Source organism: Pan paniscus, chromosome 8 (genome assembly GCF_029289425.2).
Source record: "Pan paniscus chromosome 8, NHGRI_mPanPan1-v2.0_pri, whole genome shotgun sequence".
NCBI classification, from domain to species: Eukaryota; Metazoa; Chordata; class Mammalia; order Primates; family Hominidae; genus Pan; species Pan paniscus.
The window spans coordinates 124,302,155-124,324,673 of NC_073257.2; the positions used below are offsets into that span (position 1 = coordinate 124,302,155).

At 39.4% G+C, this 22,519-nt stretch overlaps 3 protein-coding genes across 17 annotated transcripts in view; 2 read left to right on the forward strand and 1 right to left on the reverse strand.

The window, feature by feature from the left end:
- ACSL5 (acyl-CoA synthetase long chain family member 5) overlaps nt 1-3,587 on the forward strand; it is a 53,254-nt gene extending 49,667 nt beyond the window's left edge. For both annotated transcript variants that reach the window (XM_003825589.4, XM_055092281.2), the window contains exon 21: nt 216-3,587. In XM_003825589.4, the coding sequence (XP_003825637.1) occupies nt 216-356 (141 nt within the window). In that variant the 3' untranslated portion in view covers nt 357-3,587. The remainder of the gene's footprint in view (nt 1-215) is intronic.
- ZDHHC6 (zinc finger DHHC-type palmitoyltransferase 6) lies at nt 3,298-20,592 on the reverse strand. Of its 6 annotated transcripts, none has more exons than XM_034931462.3 (11): nt 20,121-20,592; nt 18,144-18,624; nt 16,488-16,579; nt 15,151-15,310; nt 13,491-13,652; nt 11,330-11,383; nt 7,289-7,456; nt 6,235-6,276; nt 5,371-5,516; nt 5,235-5,281; nt 3,298-3,900 (listed from the first exon to the last, which is right to left on the reverse strand). In XM_034931462.3, the coding sequence occupies exons 2-11, from the start codon at nt 18,408-18,410 to the stop codon at nt 3,797-3,799; spliced, it is 1,242 nt and encodes a 413-aa protein (XP_034787353.1). In that variant the 5' UTR covers nt 18,411-18,624; nt 20,121-20,592; the 3' UTR covers nt 3,298-3,796. The 6 variants fall into 6 exon arrangements, with proteins under 6 accessions (XP_034787353.1, XP_054948258.1, XP_034787350.1 ...); XM_055092283.2 differs by having other exon boundaries at nt 15,151-15,218; nt 20,121-20,247; XM_034931459.3 differs by lacking the exon at nt 20,121-20,592 and adding an exon at nt 19,679-19,921.
- VTI1A (vesicle transport through interaction with t-SNAREs 1A) overlaps nt 20,174-22,519 on the forward strand; it is a 503,528-nt gene continuing 501,182 nt past the window's right edge. For 6 of the 9 annotated variants that reach the window (XR_004664855.3, XM_055092285.2, XM_034931464.3 and 3 more), the window contains exon 1: nt 20,179-20,442. Coding sequence is in view for 7 of the 9 variants with exons in the window: in XM_055092285.2 (XP_054948260.1) it covers nt 20,349-20,442 (94 nt within the window). In the remaining 2 variants the exon portion in view is untranslated. Of the gene's footprint in view, nt 20,443-22,519 lie in introns of all 9 variants that reach the window. The other 3 variants (XR_008619831.2, XM_063607905.1, XM_003825591.7) reach the window with 1 other exon arrangement.

Genomic DNA, 22,519 nt, shown 5'->3' on the forward strand with positions numbered 1-22,519 from the left:
CTTGTACAGTCCCTTTTTTTTTGCTGTTTATTGTCCATTCTCCCTTCTCCCTACTCATTACTTTCTTAAATTATGTTTGTGGGAATGGGCATGTGTTACTGTTACCTTTACCCTTTCACTGCATCAACCTCACTTTCTTCACAGAGCACTCAGGGGGCTCTGCAGAGAAGTCCAAATCACTAATGAGCATGGATGTGTGTGTGTTCATCTTCCAGGTCAAAGCCATTTTTCTTCATCCAGAGCCATTTTCCATTGAAAATGGGCTCTTGACACCAACATTGAAAGCAAAGCGAGGAGAGCTTTCCAAATACTTTCGGACCCAAATTGACAGCCTGTATGAGCACATCCAGGATTAGGATAAGGTACTTAAGTACCTGCCGGCCCACTGTGCACTGCTTGTGAGAAAATGGATTAAAAACTATTCTTACATTTGTTTTGCCTTTCCTATTTTTTTTAACCTGTTAAACTCTAAAGCCATAGCTTTTGTTTTATATTGAGACATATAATGTGTAAACTTAGTTCCCAAATAAATCAATCCTGTCTTTCCCATCTTCGATGTTGCTAATATTAAGGCTTTAGGGCTACTTTTATCAACATGCCTGTCTTCAAGATCCCAGTTTATGTTCTGTGTCCTTCCTCATGATTTCCAACCTTAATACTATTAGTAACCACAAGTTCAAGGGTCAAAGGGACCCTCTGTGCCTTCTTCTTTGTTTTGTGATAAACATAACTTGCCAACAGTCTCAATGCTTATTTACATCTTCTACTGTTCAAACTAAGAGATTTTTAAATTCTGAAAAACTGCTTATAATTCATGTTTTCTAGCCACTCCACAAACCACTAAAATTTTAGTTTCAGCCTATCATTCATGTCAACCATATCTATGAGACAAATTTCTCCGATGCTCTTCTGCGTAAATTAAATTGTGTACTGAAGGGAAGTTTGATCATACCAAACATTTCCTAAACTCTCTAGTTAGATCTCTGACTTGGGAGTATTAAAAATTGGGTCTATGACATATTGTCCAAAAGGAATGCTGTTCTTAAAGCATTATTTACAGTAGGAACTGGGGAGTAAATCTGTTCCCTACAGTTTGCTGCTGAGCTGGAAGCTGTTGGGGAAGGAGTTGACAGGTGGGCCCAGTGAACTTTTCCAGTAAATGAAGCAAGCACTGAATAAAAACCTCCTGAACTGGGAACAAAGATCTACAGGCAAGCAAGATGCCCACACAACAGGCTTATTTTCTGTGAAGGAACCAACTGATCTCCCCCACCCTCGGATTAGAGTTCCTGCTCTACCTTACCCACAGATAACACACGTTGTTTCTACTTGTAAATGTAAAGTCTTTAAAATAAACTATTACAGATACTTACGTTGTGGTGTTTCTTTCCTCATGGATCATGATGAAAATCAGTCTTAAACAAGGACCCCTTAAAAATCAAGTACAGTATCTGTTCTTAAACTTGGGTACACAATAGAATTATCTAGGAAGTTTAAAAAGACACTAATGCCCAGCACTTTGGGAGGCCGAGGCGGGCGGATCATGAGGTCAGGAGACCGAGACCATCCTGGCTACTACGGTGAAACCCCATCTCTACTAAAAATACAAAAAACTAGCTGGGCGTGGTGGCGGGCACCTGTAGTTCCAGTTACTCAGAAGATTGAGGCAGGAGAATGGCATGAACCCGAGAGGCGGAGCTTGCAGCGAGCCGAGATCGCACCACTGCATTCTCACACTTTCCAGGGTGAAAGTGTGAGACTCTGTCTCAAAAAAAAAAAAACAAAAACAAAACAAAACAAAACAAAAAAACACTAATGCCTGGTTGCCACTCCAGGGATTCTGGCTTAAATGGCCAGATACAGCCTGGGCACTGGGATTGTTAAGAAGACCCACAGATGATTCTAGTCTGCAAACAGGTTAGTGAAGAAAAGTTCTGAAGACCAAACCTTCTTATCCCATAGCTGTAAAGAATAAAACAAATACCAGCTGAGCCAAAACTCCAACTGAGCACAAGTCATATCCATTCTTTTACCATCTTTATTGTACTCTAATTATAATCTTGAATATTAACAGTATTCTTTTCTGGCCTCCAACTGGAGTTAAAGAGAATGTTCTTGGATGGTCTTTCTAGATTTTGAGCCCAGAAAAGCCAAAGAAATGTCTATTCTTAAGGATCTGAAACAAAAGGGTAGGCAGGAATTAACTTTTAAAGTCTAGCTCCCATTATCACTTTAACTTTCTCGCCTTCACTTCCTTTCCTATTCTCCCCTCACGCATTCCAGCTGAACCTCACTAGTTACCTTCCTGTTTCTCAAACGTGTCAGACACAGGTCCAGCCTGTTTTTTGTTCTTGCTGCTGTCTCTAAAATGCAAATATCCCAAAGCACATGACTTGTCCCCTCATCTGCTTCAAATGCCAACTCAAGACTGTCCTACCTTCTTGCTTCACAGTAACATGACTCCATCTTACATATATTTTACCTGTCTGTTCACTGCTGAATTCCCAAGTGCTCTTCCCTTATCCTCAACGATTACAGGCCTGGCCCCCAAAGCTTCACATTCCCTGCCTTGGAAAGGTTTCTGAAGTCCAGAGAAATAGGCTTTCTCTTTCCTTCTGTGATTCCACTGTTATGTTTAGACAAGCCCAATTTAAGCATCCAAGCCCACCAGCTTGGATCCTACCACTCACACAAGCTTCAGCTTTTTACTCAAGGGTACATGAGTAGTTTGATATCACTATGTTTAAAGTCTAGAACACTACTGCCACGGGATCCTTGGGGTGTTGCTTCCCCAGCTGGAATCCTCTGTGGCTGGCAGCCCAAAGTCCAGAGGGGGCCTAGGCGGCAGGGCGCTGGTGTCAGCACCACTCAGAGCTCACGTACACCTGGCCAGGTCCTCACAGCACCCGGGCTTGGCCTCACCTTTGCTCCAGAGCGAGTGCCAGGAGCAGGAAGAGGCCAAGCAGTTGGTTGGGGCGGGGGGGGGGGTTCCCCTCGGCCCCCTAGAGCACAAGGATGCCCGGGTCCGCAGCCACGGCTGGACAGCTGTAGCTACGCTTGGCTCCTGCCTATCACGGCTCCCCCTCAACCCCCCTCAGGCCACCGCTGCCATCCACTGCCATCACTATGACCACAATATCTCATTAATAGGGTTAATATCTTGAAGCAAGTGTGTCATGTCTTAAGCCATGTTTTAAGATGCCAGTTGTCCACAGGGCAGCAGAGCAGTTTTTCCATAAGGAACTAAGATGAACCTTTTTGGTCAGCAAAAAGAAAAATGCTTTAAGTAAAAACTGATTATACCCAACATCCATTGATCTTTATTTGACAAAATCTGCATTATTAAAAGACAGGTAACAAAATCTGAGCTTATACTGAATCTGACAAATTGAGTTCTATAGTATCTAGAATATCATATAAGAAACATCAACTGAGGGAAAAGAGAAGTACCACATGCAGATGCTCCTGGCAAGGGGAGAACTGTATCTGCAGGTGAGGTCCAGAGTGTGCAGTGCATAAGAAAATCCTACAGAAAATGCCGTTAACTTACTTGGATGAAATGTTTTTCCTTTGAGGGGGAGGAAGAGGTGGTAAAGAGGGGCAGGAATTCAAAGGCATATGCAGAATGGCTTCTCCATTTCAAAATGGTAATAAAAATATTTAAATCATGGCACTAGGGCACCTTTGAGGAAAAGAACATCTTAACCAGAGTAGGCTCATTGCATAATTCTTTAGTAATATGAACAATTTTCAAGTAATTAAGCAGACTTAAAGGATAATTTTGTTTTAACAGCAGCTATCTATTTTTCTTCTCCCCCTCTGGGGCTTGATCTGTTTCAGCATCACAGGGACACTTTTCCACACATTTTCTAGGGAACCATCCCCTTATTCTTGAAACACCTGAGGGAGAAAATGAAACTTGAGGTGAAATAGTCTGATGGATGACAGTGACATTACTGAAAGCAGTAAGTCCTATTACTTCAAATTAATAAGCTTGTAGTTAGACTTTTATTCACCCCATTGCTATCTATTATAAGCACAGTTTGAAGGGGAAAAAAATAAGATTTTTAAATGTTCACAATAAGCTAGGAACAGGTATTTCCCAAATTTGATGATCCAGAATAGGGACTAATGTGGTTAAAGACAGCTCCTAACTAGAGTCAGGGGGAACTCGGTATGGGTGTTTACTTATATGTGTATGACCAGGAAAGGTGTTTTTGGCACACCATCACACTGTCTTTTCCAGGGAACTATCTTCTTGTAGTCTTTGTAAATTTCCTTTTTAGACTTTTTCTAACATATATATTTCTTTCTTTTTTTTTTTTGAGATGGAGTCTTGCTCTGTCACCTAGGCTGTAGTGCAGTGGCACGATCTCGGATTACTGCAACCTCCGCCTCCCGGGTTCAAGCAATTCTCCTGCCTCAGCCTCTGGAGCAGCTGGGATTACAGGCACACACCACCATGCCCTGCTAATTTTTGTATTTTTAGTAGAGATAGGGTTTCACCATGTTGGCCAGGCTGATCTTGAACTCCTGACCTCAAGTGATCCATCTGCCTTGGTCTCCCAAAGTCCTGGGATTACAGGCATGAGTCACCACACCTGGCCTAACATATACATTTCTATATCACGGCCATCATAAGAGGTTAATTTATGATTAACCCCAACTATTTTTTAAAGAACATCCCGAGCTAATCTTTACTTTAAAAAGAAACAATTATAAAACTTAAGAAAAAAAAAAAACACAAAGTTTCAATCTACTGGTTTTTATAACAACTTAAGAGAAATGCTCAAAGTGGGGGGAGCAAATAGTACAGGGGTTTGGTGCATAGAATCTGGAGTCAGACTGCTTGGGGTTAAGCCCTAGCTCCATCTATTTTCAGTGCATAGCTATGGGCAAGTTGCCTCTCTGTGCTTCAGTTCCCTCAATCAAATGTAAATAATAGTGCCTACCTCCGAAGTATTTTGGGGACTTCTACACCTTAAGGGTAGCACTTATACAAGTACTTGTCGCATAGTTATGAGCTCAAATGTTAGCTATCATTAAAAAGACCTGAAAAATACAAGAGCTATAGAGAAATATATAAGGAAGTTCCTTTTGTTGCTTAGTGATATACCCTTCTATGCAGTTCCCCTAATGCATTAGGCATGATTGGTTTATAAAAGTTATTCTTGTAAAATTTGGAATTATTGCTAATAGTCTTGTCCTTTAAACATGCCCTTCCATTTCCATACCTTCTATAAAGGAATCATCAAGAATTTTGTCTCCATATAACCAGTATCTGAAATATTTAAAAGATGAAAATTAATTTTTTAGGCTAGATATTAATTTTGTCATTGAAGAAGAAATGCAGTACTTCCTATTACTTACCGTAAACCTCTTGTGGCTAAAATGAATTCCCCTTTTTGCAGCTGTATTCGAGGCTCTTCGGTGCAGGGGCTTGTAAAGAAGGTTTTGATTCCTTTATTCAGAGGGCAGCAGGCACCACTATAATCTTCTATTACTTTATAGCGAACCTGCCATCAGTGATCAGAAGAAACCTTTAAATATTCACCCATGATATCTGAGTTTTAAGTCTGAATTTCAAATTTTAAAGGGAGATCCAAAATATCCAGTGACAAGCCTTCTAGTTCCCCTTCTAGGGGAACCTCCCAGTTCCCCATCCCCCTAGTTCCCTGGGAGGCAACTAATGTTTCTTGTTCTCAAGGCTTTTCTTACTCCTCTTTTCAAGCCCATAGCTAAGAATTAGAGTTAGAGCAGGGCTAAGAACATTCTGCCATGATGGAAATGTTCTGTACGTGTAGTATCCAATGCAGCAGCACTTGACACATGTAGCTACTGAGTGAGCACTTACAATGTAGTGAATGCAAACAAGAAACTGAATTTTTAAATTGATTTAATTTTAACAAATTTAAATAAAACAGCCACATGTGGCTGGTGGCCATCATATCCAACAACATAGTTGTAAGGATAGGTTTCACATTAAAGAGCTGTATTGAGGATAATTATTTTCCTATGTTGGCAATATAAATTGACTAAATTCCTCCCAACCTCTAGTCCCAATTATTTAAATAAAAACAAAAGTTAACTGCATCAAGTTTCAACAAATGTATTAAGGAATACTATTTAATAAAGGCCAACAATTGGTTTCTAGTCAGTCAATTAAAAAAACTGTATGGAAGTACAGAGCCTAACAAAAGAAAAAAAAATTACCACTGCAAAAGAAGTACTTACACTTCTGACTCTTTTATCTGCTTTTTGTTTCAACTGTTCTATCTGTTTGGAAGAAATAAAAAGAAAAAAATGAAGTCTCTTGTCTCAATGTTGAAAAATCGCCTTTCCTCATCAACTGTCAGAGTGATATGGCAAAACCCCAATTTTCCAGCATTTCAAGTTGCTGATAATTTAAAGGCCACAGGTTGTTTTAGCATGGAAAAAAAGGCCCTATGCTAAGAACCAGAGGCTGAGAGTGAGGTTTTCTTCTCGCTATTCACTCTCTAATGTCCTCATCTGTGTATATTCCTAGAGTGCTTACTGTGGCCCAGGGATCAGGGAGTATATTCTCTGCCCTCATGAAGCTTCTCAGGTGAAAACACTGAGATTCACTGATTCTGTAGAGACATGGCAGACAAACTACAAATGAATAATGAAGAACATTTAAAAATGAAGTTGAATGAATGAATAAAATTCATCATTATAACTTGACATAGCTACTATTAAATAGCACTATATTAGATATAATAGGAGAAATAAAGATAACTCATGATCTCTGTCCTAGAATCTTATGAAGTTACAGATATAAGAAACCAGAATTAAATAAAAATATGAGACTTCATGAGCTACCATAGAGTAGTATGTGATTAAATGTCACATTCAGATGAGTCTACGGGGGTAGGTTAGACTTTATGGAAGAGGTAAGACTGGAACGAGTCTTAATAATTTTAGATAGAGTGGAGGTCATATAAGATGGAAAAAATTGTGGGCAAAGTTGGGTGACAGGAATGTATAAGGAATTCATATGCTACTGTAAGTTGGAAGGTAATTTTTGGCCAGATTTCATAAAACTATGTTAAGGGATCAGGACTTTATCTCACAGGTATAGAGAGTTAAGGAGATATTGAAATAAAGGGAGAGATATGATACAAGGAGTGCTTTAGAATTATTAGATTCATTTTGACATAGTGAGAACATTCATATTACTTATTTTACTACAAAATGTCACTTGAGGGGGAGTTAAGGGAAAGAAGGTGAGGCAAAAAGGAAGGGCTATTTGAACAAAAATACTCACTGTTAAGCTGTATTGGTGACAGCCTTCTCTTACTGGCCACTCAAGTCCATCTCCTTCAGGGACCCCTGACCACGTAAATACCTGTTTAAAGTTCCTCCATCTACTTCCCATATCATATGGAAAAACAAAGACTTCATCTAGTTGATAATACTGAATTCGATCTTTAGCCTGTGGGTAACAAAGATATAAGATGGCAGGTGCCTCTGTCTAAGTGGCCTGCAGTAATATGTTATTGAGAACACTTATTTCTCAAGTTTCTAGCATTCATAAAAATACTTCCTCCTCGCTGTAATATTAGTGTACACGGAAGCAACAGACAACTTCATCACAATACAGGAAGAACTTGATATAGAACACCAACCTTGTATATGATTACCTAGGAAATATCTGACAGGGTTTCTTTAGGAATAAGCACTCATAAAGGCTTATTAAAAGAGTTAGCTAACTTTATCTCATACATAAAAAGTCCTCAATGCTCCTAGTTGTTCAGCAATACAAAACAATTCAAGTACATAGAAGGGATGCAGATAAACAGATTCAGGAGAAAGATAAGGGTTTATTCAGGATGGAACTGTTTTATTCAAGATAGAATTGTTCTGTGGGGTGCACCAGAATGTAACAGTTGTATCAGAGGGTAACAGTTGTATCTTGGGTGGCAGTGATGCCCATGGGAATGGCCAGGAAAGGTGTAATAGGAGAGTTGTTTTATGAAAAACATTTTTTAAAGCCAGCAGATATATACAGGAGATCTTCTTTCTCTTTTTATACTATCACACATGTATACATAACTCATTTATATATGCATTTATATGTACATGTTATGCATGTACATAACTATTCAGTTTGCATAAATTATATTCCAGGCATTTAAATTGTTAGCTTTAACTTAAGGAAATAAATTGGCTTTGGATTTCTTAAGTTCCACTGACACCTAGTGGTACAAAGATACATTATTTATTTTAATAATAAGTGTACAAACCCCTTCAAATTTGTTGTATATAGTGTCTGGTAATTTCTATACATTTCCTATAAATTTAATATGGTCATTTGTTTGAATTTTTTACTCAGCAATAAAGTGCCCGTTCTGAAATAATTTCTAGTCTATGGCCATACCATTCAGCATACTCAATCTCATCTGAGGTAATTTCTAAATGTAGCATGGCGGTTTATAAGCAGCCTTGGTCATCCGCAAAAACAAAAAAAAAATGTTAATCTAATGTCAATATATTTATTATGCTTATTAGAAATGATACTTTGAAATATTTGATTATCAGGGGACAATGTTTTATGGAAAATGTTGCAATTATTTGTTGAGTGATATTAAAATTAACTATTTACTAAAATAATTATTAAGCTATAATGCATATGAATCTATTAAGTTATATAAATCCATCCTCCCCAGAAAGTAAAGAATAATTTCATTTTCTTTTTTATAAACAAAGCTTCAGAGTCTTCAAAATGGACTGAATTTCAAAGAAAAGAGTTCTAGGCTATTTACAAAGAAAAACTGGTAAATATAAGAGTAATTTATAAAATGACTAAGACATGTCTTTGCCTAACAGAAACACTCAATGAAGTTAGGATTCTATCAATATTGTGTGTTAAAAGGTGATGAAGGGGTGTGGTAGATGCTATGGGAAAAGGGAACAAAGGAAACAAAAATTACTTAGCTAAGTCTAGGGAGTATCCAGGAAGGGTCCTTGGGAGAAACAACACCTTAACTAAGTCTTGAGAAGCAAGAAATCAGGCAAAAAGAGAGGGAAGAGCGTTCTAGGCAGAGGGAACAATATGTGCAAGGATACAGAAGCGTAAGATGTACAAACTATGAGTAATTTAGTATCAAGTGTGAGACAGGGTAGAGAAGGGTAGGAAATGAGGCTGGAGAAGTAGATAAAAAGAAGTCCGCCAGGTGCAGTGGCTCATGCCTGTAATCCCAGCACTTTGGGAGGCCAAGGCGGGTGGATTACTTGAGGTCAGGAGTTTGAGACCAGCCTGGCCAACATGGTGAAAGCCTGTCTCTACTAAAAATACAAAACTTAGCTGGGCATGGTGGCATACACCTTGTAATCCCAGCTACTTGGGAGGCTAAGGCAGGAGAATCACTTGAACCCAGGAGGTGAGGTTGCAGCAAGCCAAGACTGTGCCACTGCACTCCAGCCTGGGCAACAGAGTGAGACTCCGTCGCCAGAAAACAAAAAAAGTCATAAAAGTTCTTACTTATGTAGAAGCTAAGAAGCTCAGACTTCAACCTGTACATCAGTGGTTCTCAAAGCATGCTTTATAGATCACTTTGAGTATTCAGGACTTTTTCTTGCTGGTCAGCAAGGCCAAGCTATTTTCATAATAATACTGAAATGTTATTTGTCTTTTTGTTGCGTTGACATTTGCAATGGTGAATAAAACTGTTGGCATCTTAGCAAAAACCAAGGCAGTGGCACCAAACTGTGTTGGTAATCATTATGAGCAATTCCATGTAAGAATGTCCTTGATGAAGCAGTAAAAACTGTTTTTAAATATTAAATCTCAATTCTCAAGGAGATGTCCTTTATTTTTAACAGTCTGTGTGACAAAATGAGAAGTATACATAAAGCGTGCCCAAGTAGAATGATCATCTCAAGGAAAATAGTTGTTAAGCTGTAAGCTAACAAAAGCTGTAGAGCCAGCTTTTTTAATGTAACACTATTTTTATTTGAAAGAATAAAATAGCAAACTAAGGTTATTCAGACTTCAGGACTTGGTGAACATTTTCTCAAAAACGAACAGTCAGGCAGTCACTTCAAGGGAAATGACTGACAGTATGGGTTGATAGTAAAAAATTAAGGCTTTCAAATGTATACTAGAATTACAAAAAAAAAAAAAACCTTGTATCTACCACTGTGAGCCTGACAGCTTTCCAATACTTAAGGATTTTTTCTCATAAAAATGATATATTGATATACGTGAATGCAATTTTGGGATATTGTATAATGAAAGGTGTTTAACGTTTGGAAAATCTACATAACACAGTAAACTAGTATTTGCCAAATGACCAATGCCTGATGTTACATAAAACCACATACTGGTAAAAGATTCATTCAAAGAGCAAGATAGACTGATGAGTTTTAAAATAAAAAGGTATAAAAATCTTATTGATAAGAAATATCTCTTGTCAAGTTTTCAATGTAATATGGAAGAACGTCCACTATTATCATGTAAAAGGCCTATTAAAATATTCTATCCTTTTCTACCTATTTATCTGTGTGAGGCTAGATCTTCACATACTTCAATCGAAGCAACATATCTCAACAGACTGAATGCAGAAGTGAGAATCCAACCATCTTCTCTTAAGTCAAAGATACTAAAGAGATTTGTAAAGATATAAAACGATGCTATTCTTCTCCCTATTTTGTAATTTGGAAATTGTGAATATTCCCCTGTGGCAACAATCAGCTTGGTCTGCCAGGCAATTCTTTGGTATACAGGCTTGCTCCCCTTCATGGACGTTACCTGCCCAGACCCTGCAGGTATTTGGGTTTCAACCCCTGCCACAGGAATGGTGAGGCTCTGAGAAGTTTTAAACACAGAGCAGGGTAGTCAGATTTGTGTTTCACGCTAGAATCACAATGGACAGTATGAAGTATTGGACGTTGTGAGGTCTGTGACGAGCAAAATGTTAGGAGCTTCATTGAATGTCTAAAACACTGAGAAAAACCTGATGGCAGTTTGGTAGGGTGGAAGCTCCTTTCCAAATGGGCTGCTTTCTCCTCTAGTCTAAGAGACAACGAACAGATGGTTTGACGTGTGGCTTAGGCCTCTGCGACCACTCAGGGTGTATGAGAAGCACCTTTCTGTGGGAGTTACAGAATGAACAAAAATGTTTCCTATATTCACCTTTTATGTGGCATGCAAATGACTTACGGTAGCCATTTGGCAGCCATGTTTTCACTTTTAGGCACTTTTCGTTAATCCGGTCTAATAACAGACTTTATTAATATTCAGGACTTTACCAGTCCTTTATTAATATACTTTTTTAATATTGAAGAAACAATTATTAAAATTTACCTTCTCTTCAATCCATGACTCAATAGAAGTTTTGTTTCTGAGAATTATTTTCATCTGGAAATTAAATGATAGTAAAATTTAATAATGCGACCTTGGTTCCTTTAAGATTATCATATTCATAATTCTCTGAGATAGCTTTTATTACTCCACTCCATAGACAAAGATACCAAGGATAACAGAGGTTAAGTACCACAATTACCATGTCATCCGTCTAACTCCGAAGTCCTTGTTCTTAACTACTGCACCACGGTACCTCTCCGTAACAATGATTACACCCATCCATAATCAAATCTGAATCTAGTATGTTAATCAAACTTTATGTCATAAGTACTATTTTCAGAGCGAGGTTTAATAAAACATTGATATAATCCATTTAATCAGTGCTTACTTATAATTTGCTATTAAAATCTTTTATCACTATTTTTAACTAACTTTAAATTTACGATTAATCTATTTATGAGAAGTAACAGTGACTCATTTCAGTCAACCTCAATATTTCACTTGCCTTAAAAATAATGAATGTATTCAGTCTTTATTCTATTGTTTGATTTTCCTAGATATGACTGATTCCACATATATAGGCTTTTATATTATAGGATCTTAGTTTATTTCTAATATGATTCTAAATTAGAGGCATTGGGGAAAATTTTTCAAAGAATTTGGTCCCAGGCTAGTAGACGATAATAAAGTATAAACAAAACCAGATTATTTTAAAACCAAGAGTTCCCTTAAAGTCTGGCTGTGCCTTCAGAGAGACAGTGTAGTATGTTAGAAACAGCCTTGGTGGAGGCTGCAATGAGCCGAGATCGTGCCATTGCACTCCAGCCTGGGCCAACAGAGCCAGGCTCTGTCACAAACAAACAAACAAACAACAACAAAAAAATAAACAGCCTTGGCCCAGGAGTCCTCATCATATTCCAAGGGCCTAGCATAATACCTGGCCCACAGTAGGCCTTCAATGAATGAATGAATGAATTACGTGAATGCAATAAGTCGTAAGAATGGTTTTTGGGCCGGGCGCAGTGGCTCACACCTGTAATCCCAGCACTTTGGGAGGCTGAGGCGGGTGGATCACAAGGTCAGGAGGTCAAGACCAGCCTGGCCAAGATGGTGAAACCCCGTCTCCACTAAAAACACAAAAATTAACCGGGTGTGGTGGCAGGCACCTGTAATCCCAGCTACTTGGCAGGCTGAGGCAGAGAACTGCTTAAACCCGGAAGGCAGAGGTTGCAGTGAGCTGAGTTCACGCCATTGTTCTCTAGCCTGGGCGACAGAGTGAGACTCCGTCTAAAAAAAAAAAAAAAAAAGAATGGTTTTTGGTCCCTTCAGAGCCAGGTCCTCCTCCTCTGTGTTCTCATAGCACTGTGCACATAAATCTATGATGTACATATGGCCCTGTATTAGTTAACTGTTTAATATTAACTGTCAGTTCCTAAGGGCAGCTACCTCTTCATTATCATTTTTGCAGCCTTAGAAATTAGCAAAGTGATTCATCAGAGTAGGCTTTAAATAGCATCTTTATCATAGGGCTGTTATGGAGATTAAATGAGCTAATACATGTAAAGTGCCTAAAACAGTGCCTTACACATAATAAGTGCTCAATAAATGTTAGCTATATTATGATTACTATTATTAAATATATACTATTATAAAATAACATTAGTGTTTACCAAGTACATGAATGGGTGACATTGGGTAAGTCACTTAACCTTTTTGAGAATCAATGAATTAATCATCTGTCGGGAAGGGAAAATGTTTACCAAGTACATGAATGGGTGACATTGGGTAAGTCACTTAACCTTTTGGAGAATCAATGAATTAATCACCTGTCGGGAAGGGAAAACAGTAAGACTCCTCTATTGGGGTGGATGTGAAGAGCAAGAGAGACTGTACAGGTGAGAAGAGCTCTCTCAATTCTGAAGTGCTCCAGAACTTACCTAACTCGAAGTTAGCATTTTAAAAACTAAATCAATACCTAGAAATTCTGGCAAAATTAAATCAAAATTATCTGACGAATACAAAGGAGATTAGTTACCTAAATGAAATAAGCAAAAATAATTTCCATTTCATACTGGACACTTAAATACAGGCTTTATCTCTTTCTTGTGCAATCAGTCCCAACAACTTGACACTTTTGAATCGAGGTAATTGAGATGCTTACCTGGATAAAAAACAACATCCCAACAGCTATGGTTGTTCCTAAAGCTAATCCCAAGGCAAACAAGGTGGTAGCAAATGCAGCTAATCCAAATGGAACAATTGGAAGAGGATCTCTCCGGGCTGCACTCATGTCGATCTTCACTGTGTTCCACCCAAAGGAGAGCTATCGCAGCAACAATAGCACACACACAAAATGTTTGGTTATGATAACTGGTCAGACTCTACTGTGACATGTAAAACAACTTGATCAAAGAGATGACAACATGGCCCTGTGGCCAACGCAAACACAGCTATTTTTATTTTATTTTATTTATTATTTATTTATTTATTTGAGACGGAGTCTCACTCTGTCGCCCAGGCTGGAGTGCAGTGGCACGATCTCGACTCACTGCAACCTCCACCTCCCAGGTTCAAGCAATTCTCCTGCCTCAGCCTCCCGTGTAGCTGGGACTACAGGCATGTGCCATCACACCCGGCTTATTTTTTATATTTTTAGTAGAGACAGGTGTCACCAGATTGGCCAGGCTGGTCTTGAACTCCTGACCTTGTGACCCACACCGCCTCAGCCTCCCAAAGTGCTAGGATTACAGGCGTGAGCCACTGAGCCGGGCCAGCTATTTTTAATTAATATAGTAATGAGCTCGGACCGATGTGCAGGATATCATTCTTAGTTTTCTCAAATGTTACTTTTTGTTGTTGTTGTTTCCTCAGAAAGTGTCAAGGAGACCTTACCAACATTAACATACATAAACAACACTAGACACTAATCTAAACCAGAACTATGTCTTTTCTCTTCTCTTGCTATTCTACATCGCAGTATTCTTCCACAGTGACAAGTGCTGCCTAGGATTCAGTTGTTTCTTCCCTCATGTTTTACAAACGGTGATGAAGAACTGATAAAATGCAGGCCAAATATGGCCACAGATGTGTGCGGCCTGGCCTGCATAATGTTTCAACATTCAGAATTAGGTGCCAACATTTAAAAATCAAGAGATTTCACATAAAAATCCAGATTTTCAGATTTTTCTGGGCTAGAATTTCCAAACACCACAAGCTAGCAGATCAAATATGGGCTGTCCCCTCCCCAAAGGACAGACTCTCCAGTTTGGCAGTCCCATCAGGTGTGTGTCTCTCGTTTACTTTCAAGGCCTGTTTAGGGAGGTTTGTGTCCCTTGAACTTTATCTCATGACTACTTGCCCATAAATCAACTTGATCTCTTGCTGGTTTAATCTGTTTATATTTTATGGTGTGCATCTGCTCCATGAGCCACCTTCCAGGGCACTAGAATCAGAAATGAACAAAGAACTACAACTTGCCACATGAATGGGATGGAAGTAGGAAGCACTAGTGTTGTCTTTTTTTCTTCTTTTCTTTCCATAACTATTAAGTTTGAAGTTTAACAAATTACATATACGGTACTAAAATATTTATCAGCTTCAACTACAGCATGTAAGTTTTCAGAACAAATAATCTTTCCTCATCTTAAAATTTAAGTTTTAATGCTTTCTAAAAAGGAACCCATATACCAGTAAAACAAAGTTCTATTTCTCCAACTAAATCACAGAAAGCATATTTCCAAAAGGAACCTCTTAAATGTTGATAACTACCATTTAATCTTGCATGGATGATTTTATAACAAAACATTTTCATTTTCACTTACCCGATGATAAAGCTGTGTGTACATAGTCATCACAAAAATGAAAGCAGCATGGATACAACCCAGTGGTGCTAAAAGGAGAAACAGTGTGAACGAAGCATGATTTTGGTAACCACAACAGTTGTTGATCCAAGGACAGTGATGGTCCATCTTCATCACACATCTAACAAGAAAAATTTACATAAAACATGAGGCAGAAAATCCTGTCTACTTTAAATAACTTTGGTCTTCAAAAGATCAAGCAAATAGGAATCCAGCATGTCCATGAGCTACGAGAGAATTATACTTCATGGAACAGAAAGAAAAATCTTTATGAGCTTTTAAACAATTATGAACAGTGACTCCTTTTAAATTCTAAACAGCACAGGAAAGGGCAGGCTTTCTAACAGCTTCTGAGGAAAAGATGTCAGCTACAAGTATTTGTTTAAAGACGTCAGGAGACCCACTGAAAGAGGGTCTCTTTATAATGCTCATTATAAAGAAATGAGCATGGTTCCTGGTTTTCTTCCAGTTTGTAAGTGCAGTGACCCAAGTGACCTACAACAGAGACTCAACAAATCCCTTATAAACCTCCAGTGGGGTTAATGGGCTCAAATAGACACATGTAACTTCCTTCCTGTTCTCATAGTATCCTTTAGTTAATGGATCTCTGAGCTAAGCAAGCTAACTCCAGAATATAAGATATGGTATAATAAACAAAGTCTTGCCGTGCATCTGTTCCTTACTGTTGATAGAAGACAATGTTTTGGCCTGAAACAAAACTTTATTTGCTTTCAACGGTTCTCTAAATTTCTTACTAATCAGTGATTATAGCTGTTCATTAAAAAAGGTCACAGGTTATTTCATATTTTTAATAGTCAGTTTTCTTCTAAGTTTTTGATATTAAAACATTTGTGATAATAGGCACATGGATTATTAGATTTGTATAAAGTGTAAATGTTTGTCAATAAGTAATGGGAAAAGCAGATCTCCCTTATAATTTAGACTCAGAACAATTCTAAAGTTAGTCCAGATGGCAGCTGACTAACACAATTAATCTTGATATATGGAAACAAACTTAAGGTATAACTTTTTCCCTTGTTCTTGTAGGACAAGAGGCAAAGTAAATCTGTATTTTTCTGGAAAATCTTTTCACTTGTAACAAAGAAGAATTAAATCTATTTATTATCTAGATAATTTAAGTATAAAATGGCGATTATGGACACAAGTATTCTGACAATATTGTTTATAATATGGTAACCTTGCAGTGAATAGAAGTAGCACTAATGTAGTATAAGCAACAATGAAAACATCAGTAATTAGTTGATCAGTCCTCGCTGAACAGCAAGAAAGACAGGTACCTGTTACACTTTCTGCAGTGATGTGAACGTGGTGCCTTGTATGCTTGGCAGACTTTACAATACTGGAGATACATGGTATCCTGAGAAATCTCCTTGGCAGCAAAACAGAAACAAAAATGCATCATCAGATATGTGAATATAAGTATGATTCCTACGGTATGATTTTCTTTTATGGGCGATAGGGGAAGGAGAGAATCTTAACTTGCATTTCCAGTCCTCTTATTTGAGCTAAAATATTTTTAAATAAGTTTTCTGGTAAGAGCAGCATCACTTTCCCAATTACCCAGAAGTCCTTTTAAATTTTTCTTCCTTGTGCTCCACCTAAATTCAGTGTCACTAGTTGGTTCTACTTACCCCAAATCTTAGTGGATTCAGGAGTTCAGAAAAAGGTAGCTGACAACTTAGCAGGTATTTTAGAGTGAGGAGTTAAGTGTGAGTTGATACTCTTACTGAAATCTGCTCCCTCCTTGACATTACCAGTCACCACCCCTTTCTTGGGCCATTTTAATCACTTCCTAACTAGTTTCCTTTACTGTAGTTTTTCTTCAGCACAAACCGTGTATTGTCAAAATGATATTCCTATAATACAACTCTGACTGTGTCAGACTCTGCCTGAAAACCCCTAAAACTTTCTATGGTCTACAATTTCTCATGTATTTAAGACTGTCACGATCTGCCTTTGTTTCAGCTGTCTCTGCCCTACATAATCTTTTCCCCAGTCACACAGGGCTGTCTACTGTTTCTGAATATGTGGTTCCACCATTCTTTCAACCTGAAATGCCCTCTTCCCCATCTCCTTTGGAAATTCCCACTCCTCCCTCAGGTCCCCAACTAACAATGTTCAATTCTTCTAACTTTAACAGCACCCATCACGTTCTACTTTATAGTTTAGTGATTTGCACAAGTGCGTTTGTTTCTTGCTTAGGTTATAAGCTCTTTCAGAGTTCAAATTGCATCTTACCCTCCTCTGTACTCATTTTGAATAGTACATAGCACATGATATACACCAGTGCTTCCCGAACTTTAATATACCTAAGCATCACCTGGGCACTTTATTAAAATAAAGATTCTGCTTCAGTATGTCTGAAGTGGAGCCCAAGATTCTGCCTTTCTGACAAGCCATCAGGTGTGGTCCCTTAGCAGGAAACATGGACATTCATAAGCATAAATTTCCCAGTAGTTTTTAAGCTATAAATGGATTTGGACTATACTTCCCAATGTTATATTTTCAGTGCAATGATTTTAAAACTTTATGATTTAAACCAGCAGTTTCTAAAGTGTTTTTTGTCAGTTCTAAGGGATGTTAATGTATTACATGAAAAAAGGTACTACAGCCAAACCTCACTGTGTATGACATGTGATGTTTCCTAAACTTTTGACCATGAACCTATCCCACCTCCACCCCACCTCCATCTTTTTTTTAATGCAGAGCAAATATTCAATAAAATTGCTTTGGAAAATGCTATTTTGGATCAATGTGTTCAAACAGATATGAAATAAAGTCTCCGAGCCTAAATGATCAGTGATTAGAGTAATATACTTAGTCTCTATGAGGACAAACAGTAGGCTGTGTTTGGTATTATTGGTTAGTAGATAAGGCAAAAACCAAATATACGATTATCATTAAAGTTCATTGTCTTACAGAATCTTTCTTACCGGTTTCCACCCCAGAGGGACAAAGCCCGGACCGACAAACATGGCATTGAAGTAATTATAAAGAATCATGACAGTCCAATTTATCAACATGATGAAATTCACACTTCCTCCAGTTGTATGTAAGGGCCAATACCACAACACAGAGTCAATCATGGCCATTGTAGAACATATTGCTATAACACCAAGGGCTATGATGGGACCCCAGTGACACAGTCTCTTTAATTCTTGTAGATTTTCAAACTTGATAACCGAACAGAATGTACCCATTTTGGCAAGGAAGAATGCCTTCCTACTTTTAAAGAATTATAGATTTCCTTTTTCTGTGCGCACATTTCCATGTGCCACAAGTCCATGTGTGTTCTTTAACTGTCATGCCTTCAAGCTGTGAACTGTTAACGCAGATTACACCATTTTCACTGTCAGGCACCCAAAGCTCTTTATCTTAACTAGGAGAATCCAGTATCTTGGTCTGAAACCCAACCTAAAGAAAACAAAATGGGAAAGTTCAGTTAAAACAAAACAAAACAAAACCTTTATTGCATACCATACTTGTTAACTACAATAAACACCTACACAACAGCATCTCACAAGTGCACTACACTTTGGGATGCATATCTTGTCAAATGTCAAAAAGAACTACTTTTGACTTATCCAAAATATGGTACAAGTTTGAATGGCATGCAAACTGGATACACGATTCCAAAATAGTTGTTTTTATTCCTTCTCCGCTTGTCAGGGGACTGTCACCATCCAACGCTTAGTGAATAGTTTGAGAAGACAAAGAATTTTAGGACCTTAGAGTTGATCTAATTCAGTTTCCTTCTTCATAGAACAGAAATTGTCTTAGAGAGGCTGAGTGATTAGACCAAGGTCACAAGTAACAGGTGAACCAGAATAGAAGGCAAGTCAACGAACTCCCTTTATGAAATTCTAAGCTGCCTCTTATGAAGTCTTGAATTAAGCCAAGTGTGAGTCAGACATGGTCTATGCCATTTGCCTGCAGTCTCCTCCACCCCGCCACCCAAACATCAAGAGAACAGTCAATTTGGCCCAAAAGTAAAGGAGCGACAGTGAAAGCAAAGAGAGCATGCAAGGAAAGGAAGGGAGGAGATACAGCGAGAGTGTGTGTGGTGTGTGTGAAATTATGACCAGAAGAGTATATGAGAAGAACCTGAATTAGAAGATTCGAGGGAAGAAAGAAGAGGAAGTGCCTCCAGGAGCGAGGGAAAAGGAAGGCAGGGCGGCGAGCTCCGGAGAGATTTGTGGAAGGGCATCTCTGCCTGGACTGGATCTGAAGATCTGGAAGAGGATCTGAGCTACATGGATAATACAGACTACCACGCAGCAGACGCTGTTGACTTGTCCCTCAGTTTCCCGCCCGAGTCATGGAGCAGAGGGCTTAGAAATAAATCCTCACCCAAGGAAGAAATATCCTGGTAAGCCAGGTTGGTCTCAACATTCAGGAGAGCCTGCTCCCACTCTGGTGGGACAAAGACCACCAAAATCGTGCTTATATTCCCTGCCTTGACTCCCACCTCAGTGTGGTCCCTGGTGTCTGCTCCTCAGCCATCGCATATCCGGGGCGGCCTGGGCTCACCCGGAACAGATTTTTTCCTCCTTGGATGACTCCGTCATGGGCACCTCAGCCCAGGACAAGCAGAGAGCAAACCCTGGCAGCGAGAGGCTGGAGTGCGGGACCTGCTACGAGCCGAGCACCTCTCGGCCAGCGCCCTCGCCAGGACTCTCCCGCTCAGGCCCCCTGCGCAGTCTCTGTTACTGTCACTTCCGGAGGTTCGCCGCCTCAAACCTCCCTCCGGAAGCAAGCTCCTGTGCCTTGTAGCGTGTGGATCCGGAGCCGATTCCCAGAACACGAAGGGGGGAAAAAAACGCTTCTAATGATCCCTCAGAACCTGCATATTTTCATACGCTTTTTTGGGGGGAGGCACTAATTGGGGCGCTTTTCCTTTGCGAACTTACTTATCTTAAAGTCGGAGCGGAAAATAAAGCACGCACGCAACCCAATTTCCGGAGAACCGAGATTGCGACGAACAACCAGGAAGCGGCTGGGTTGAGAGCTGTCCCCGGTTCTCCGTTCTGCTCTCGGGGGCACCTTCCGGGGTTCCTAAGCCGCGAGGCCCCTCGCTGCCCCTCGAGGCCCCTTCCCTGACCTAGGCTTTGGCCTGGGCTACTCGTTCCGGAGCCGCCATGTCGTCCGACTTCGAAGGTTACGAGCAGGACTTCGCGGTGCTCACTGCAGAGATCACCAGCAAGATTGCGAGGGTCCCACGACTCCCGCCTGGTGAGAGCCTTGCCCGGCTGGGCGAGGGTGCTGGGGAGAGCTGGGAGGGTGCGGGCGGTGGAACGCCGCCCGAGTAAGTGTGTCTATGAGGCGCGAGGCTGGAGTGGGTGGTGCCGGCTGTTCCCAGGAGGGATACGGCTTGGCTTGGTTGAGGGTAAGGAGTCAAGTTCGGGTGTGGGGTGCCGTGAAAAGAGCCTTCGGAATCTGAGCCATCTGAGTTCGAATCCCGGCTCCACCTTCTTGTAACTTGTATAACCTGGAAACGTTTCTTAACGTCTTAAGAGTCTTAATGTTTTCATTTGTAAATTATAGACATGTGAGTATTCAAAGAAAATGAATGAAAGTATGTAGCTTATGGATCTACAATCTACAGCGGCGTTGTTGTGTTAGTAATAATATTGTTATAATTATATGCGGCAAAATAGAGGTAAGAATCAGGGTGCCTAGATTCAAATCCCACCTCTGTCACTTAGAAGTTGTGCCTCTTAACCCGGGAGGCGGAGGTTGCAGTGAGCCAAGATCTCGCCATTGCACTCCAGCCTAGGCAACAAGAGTGAAACTCCGTCTCAAATAAATAAATAAAATAAAATAAAAATTGTGCCTCTTAAACAGACTTCTTAGTCTCTTTCAACTTTCCTTCTTAGTAAATGAGGGAAAATTGTACTTCTCTCATGGGGTTGTTAGGTAGATTAAATTTATATAACATATTTAAAGTCGCTTTTGGTGTTGTTAGTTGCTGTATTAGCATTAGTATTTTTCATACCCCCCACCCCCATTTCTTGTTTCTCATCCTTCTTGGGGATTTATTGTATAACCCAGTTTTATGTAAAACTTGGTACAAGATAATTTTTCACACTTAAAAATTTCACATCTCCCATCTGGAAATGTTTTTGTTTTTGTGTTTGCTTTTGTGTTTTAGCACATCTTATTTTCTATGCTAGACTGTCAACTATGTGAAGGTGGGAGCTGTGTCTGCTTTCCTTGGCGTTTACTTATTAGGGGCTCAGAAAAATAAGTGAATGAGCAGGTGAATATAAATATGATCTTTTGTAACTTTGGTTTGTAAAATGTTGATTCGGGGATTATCTTTCTCTACAGATTAGAGTAGTTAATTACAGAAAAGTGTTTTACATTTTTGTTTAGTTTTGTTAGGGAAAGTGAACCATCATCTGGCTGCTAGACTTGTCCCTACCCTAGCTCCAGGATACAAAGTGTAGAAAGGGGGATGTGCTCATTAATCTGCGGATTGGTGGGCACTTCACCTGCCCACTTGTCCTGGTACTAGCAATAATTTCTCCCGGACCTAAGTTGTCATTCCTCTTTCCCTTTCCCTACTTCCCCCAAAACTTACGTGTTTATAAGTAATTTTCTTCCCTTATTTCTTTGTTTTTCTTCCCCTCACCTATTTTCTGTTAATAGGGATATTTGCTTGAAGCCAGGATCTCTGAACTTACACCCCACTCATCTCCCGAAGTCCCCAGTTAGTTCTGGAGGAGATGGATGATGTCTTAAAGAGGTTTATGAGTCCAAGTAAGGGAACAAGAGGAGAGAACCAAGGTAGTATATACCACCAAGCTCTGCTGCCTCAGAGATTTTTGTGTCGAAAGTGGCTGATGGCCTCATCTCTTCATGATACATCACCTCGTCTCTTCTCTTCAGTTCTGCTTTTCTCCACTGCCGGAGATCATCTTGATTTTTGTTATTGTTGGAGACTACTTCCTTTGAATTGAGTCCCAGAGCCTCAGAGTATCAGGACTTGTGGTTCCAGTTAAGAGTTTTACTCATTTTTAATTGTAATTGTTTTAGCAGTAGAAACATTTCTTTGGGTTATTAGCTTTTGTATTGGGAAGCTGTTTTACAAGGTAACAAAATCATCCTTGGATGCAAAGTTGTAAATTTCCAAGAAAACAGATCGTGTTAACAATTTTTTTCTTGCCTTTATATTTTAATGTGACAATTCTTAACACATAGAAGGAAACTTTTTGAATTCAGTACCTTAAAAATAAAACTGGGCAGAGCCCGGTGGCTCATGCCTATAATCCCAAAACTTTGGGAGGCCGAGGCAGACAAATCACCT

Bases quoted from the DNA above. Each gene is read 5' to 3' on its own strand.
- ZDHHC6 (XM_034931462.3), bottom strand. From the start codon at position 18,410: ATGGGTACATTCTGTTCGGTTATCAAGTTTGAAAATCTACAAGAATTA. The intron at 7,457-11,329 runs GTAAATTTTAAT...TGTTACCCACAG, and splicing joins AGTCATGGATTGAAGAGAAG to GCTAAAGATCGAATTCAGTA. The intron at 5,517-6,234 runs GTAAGTACTTCT...CACTGATGGCAG, and splicing joins CAGATAAAAGAGTCAGAAGT to GTTCGCTATAAAGTAATAGA.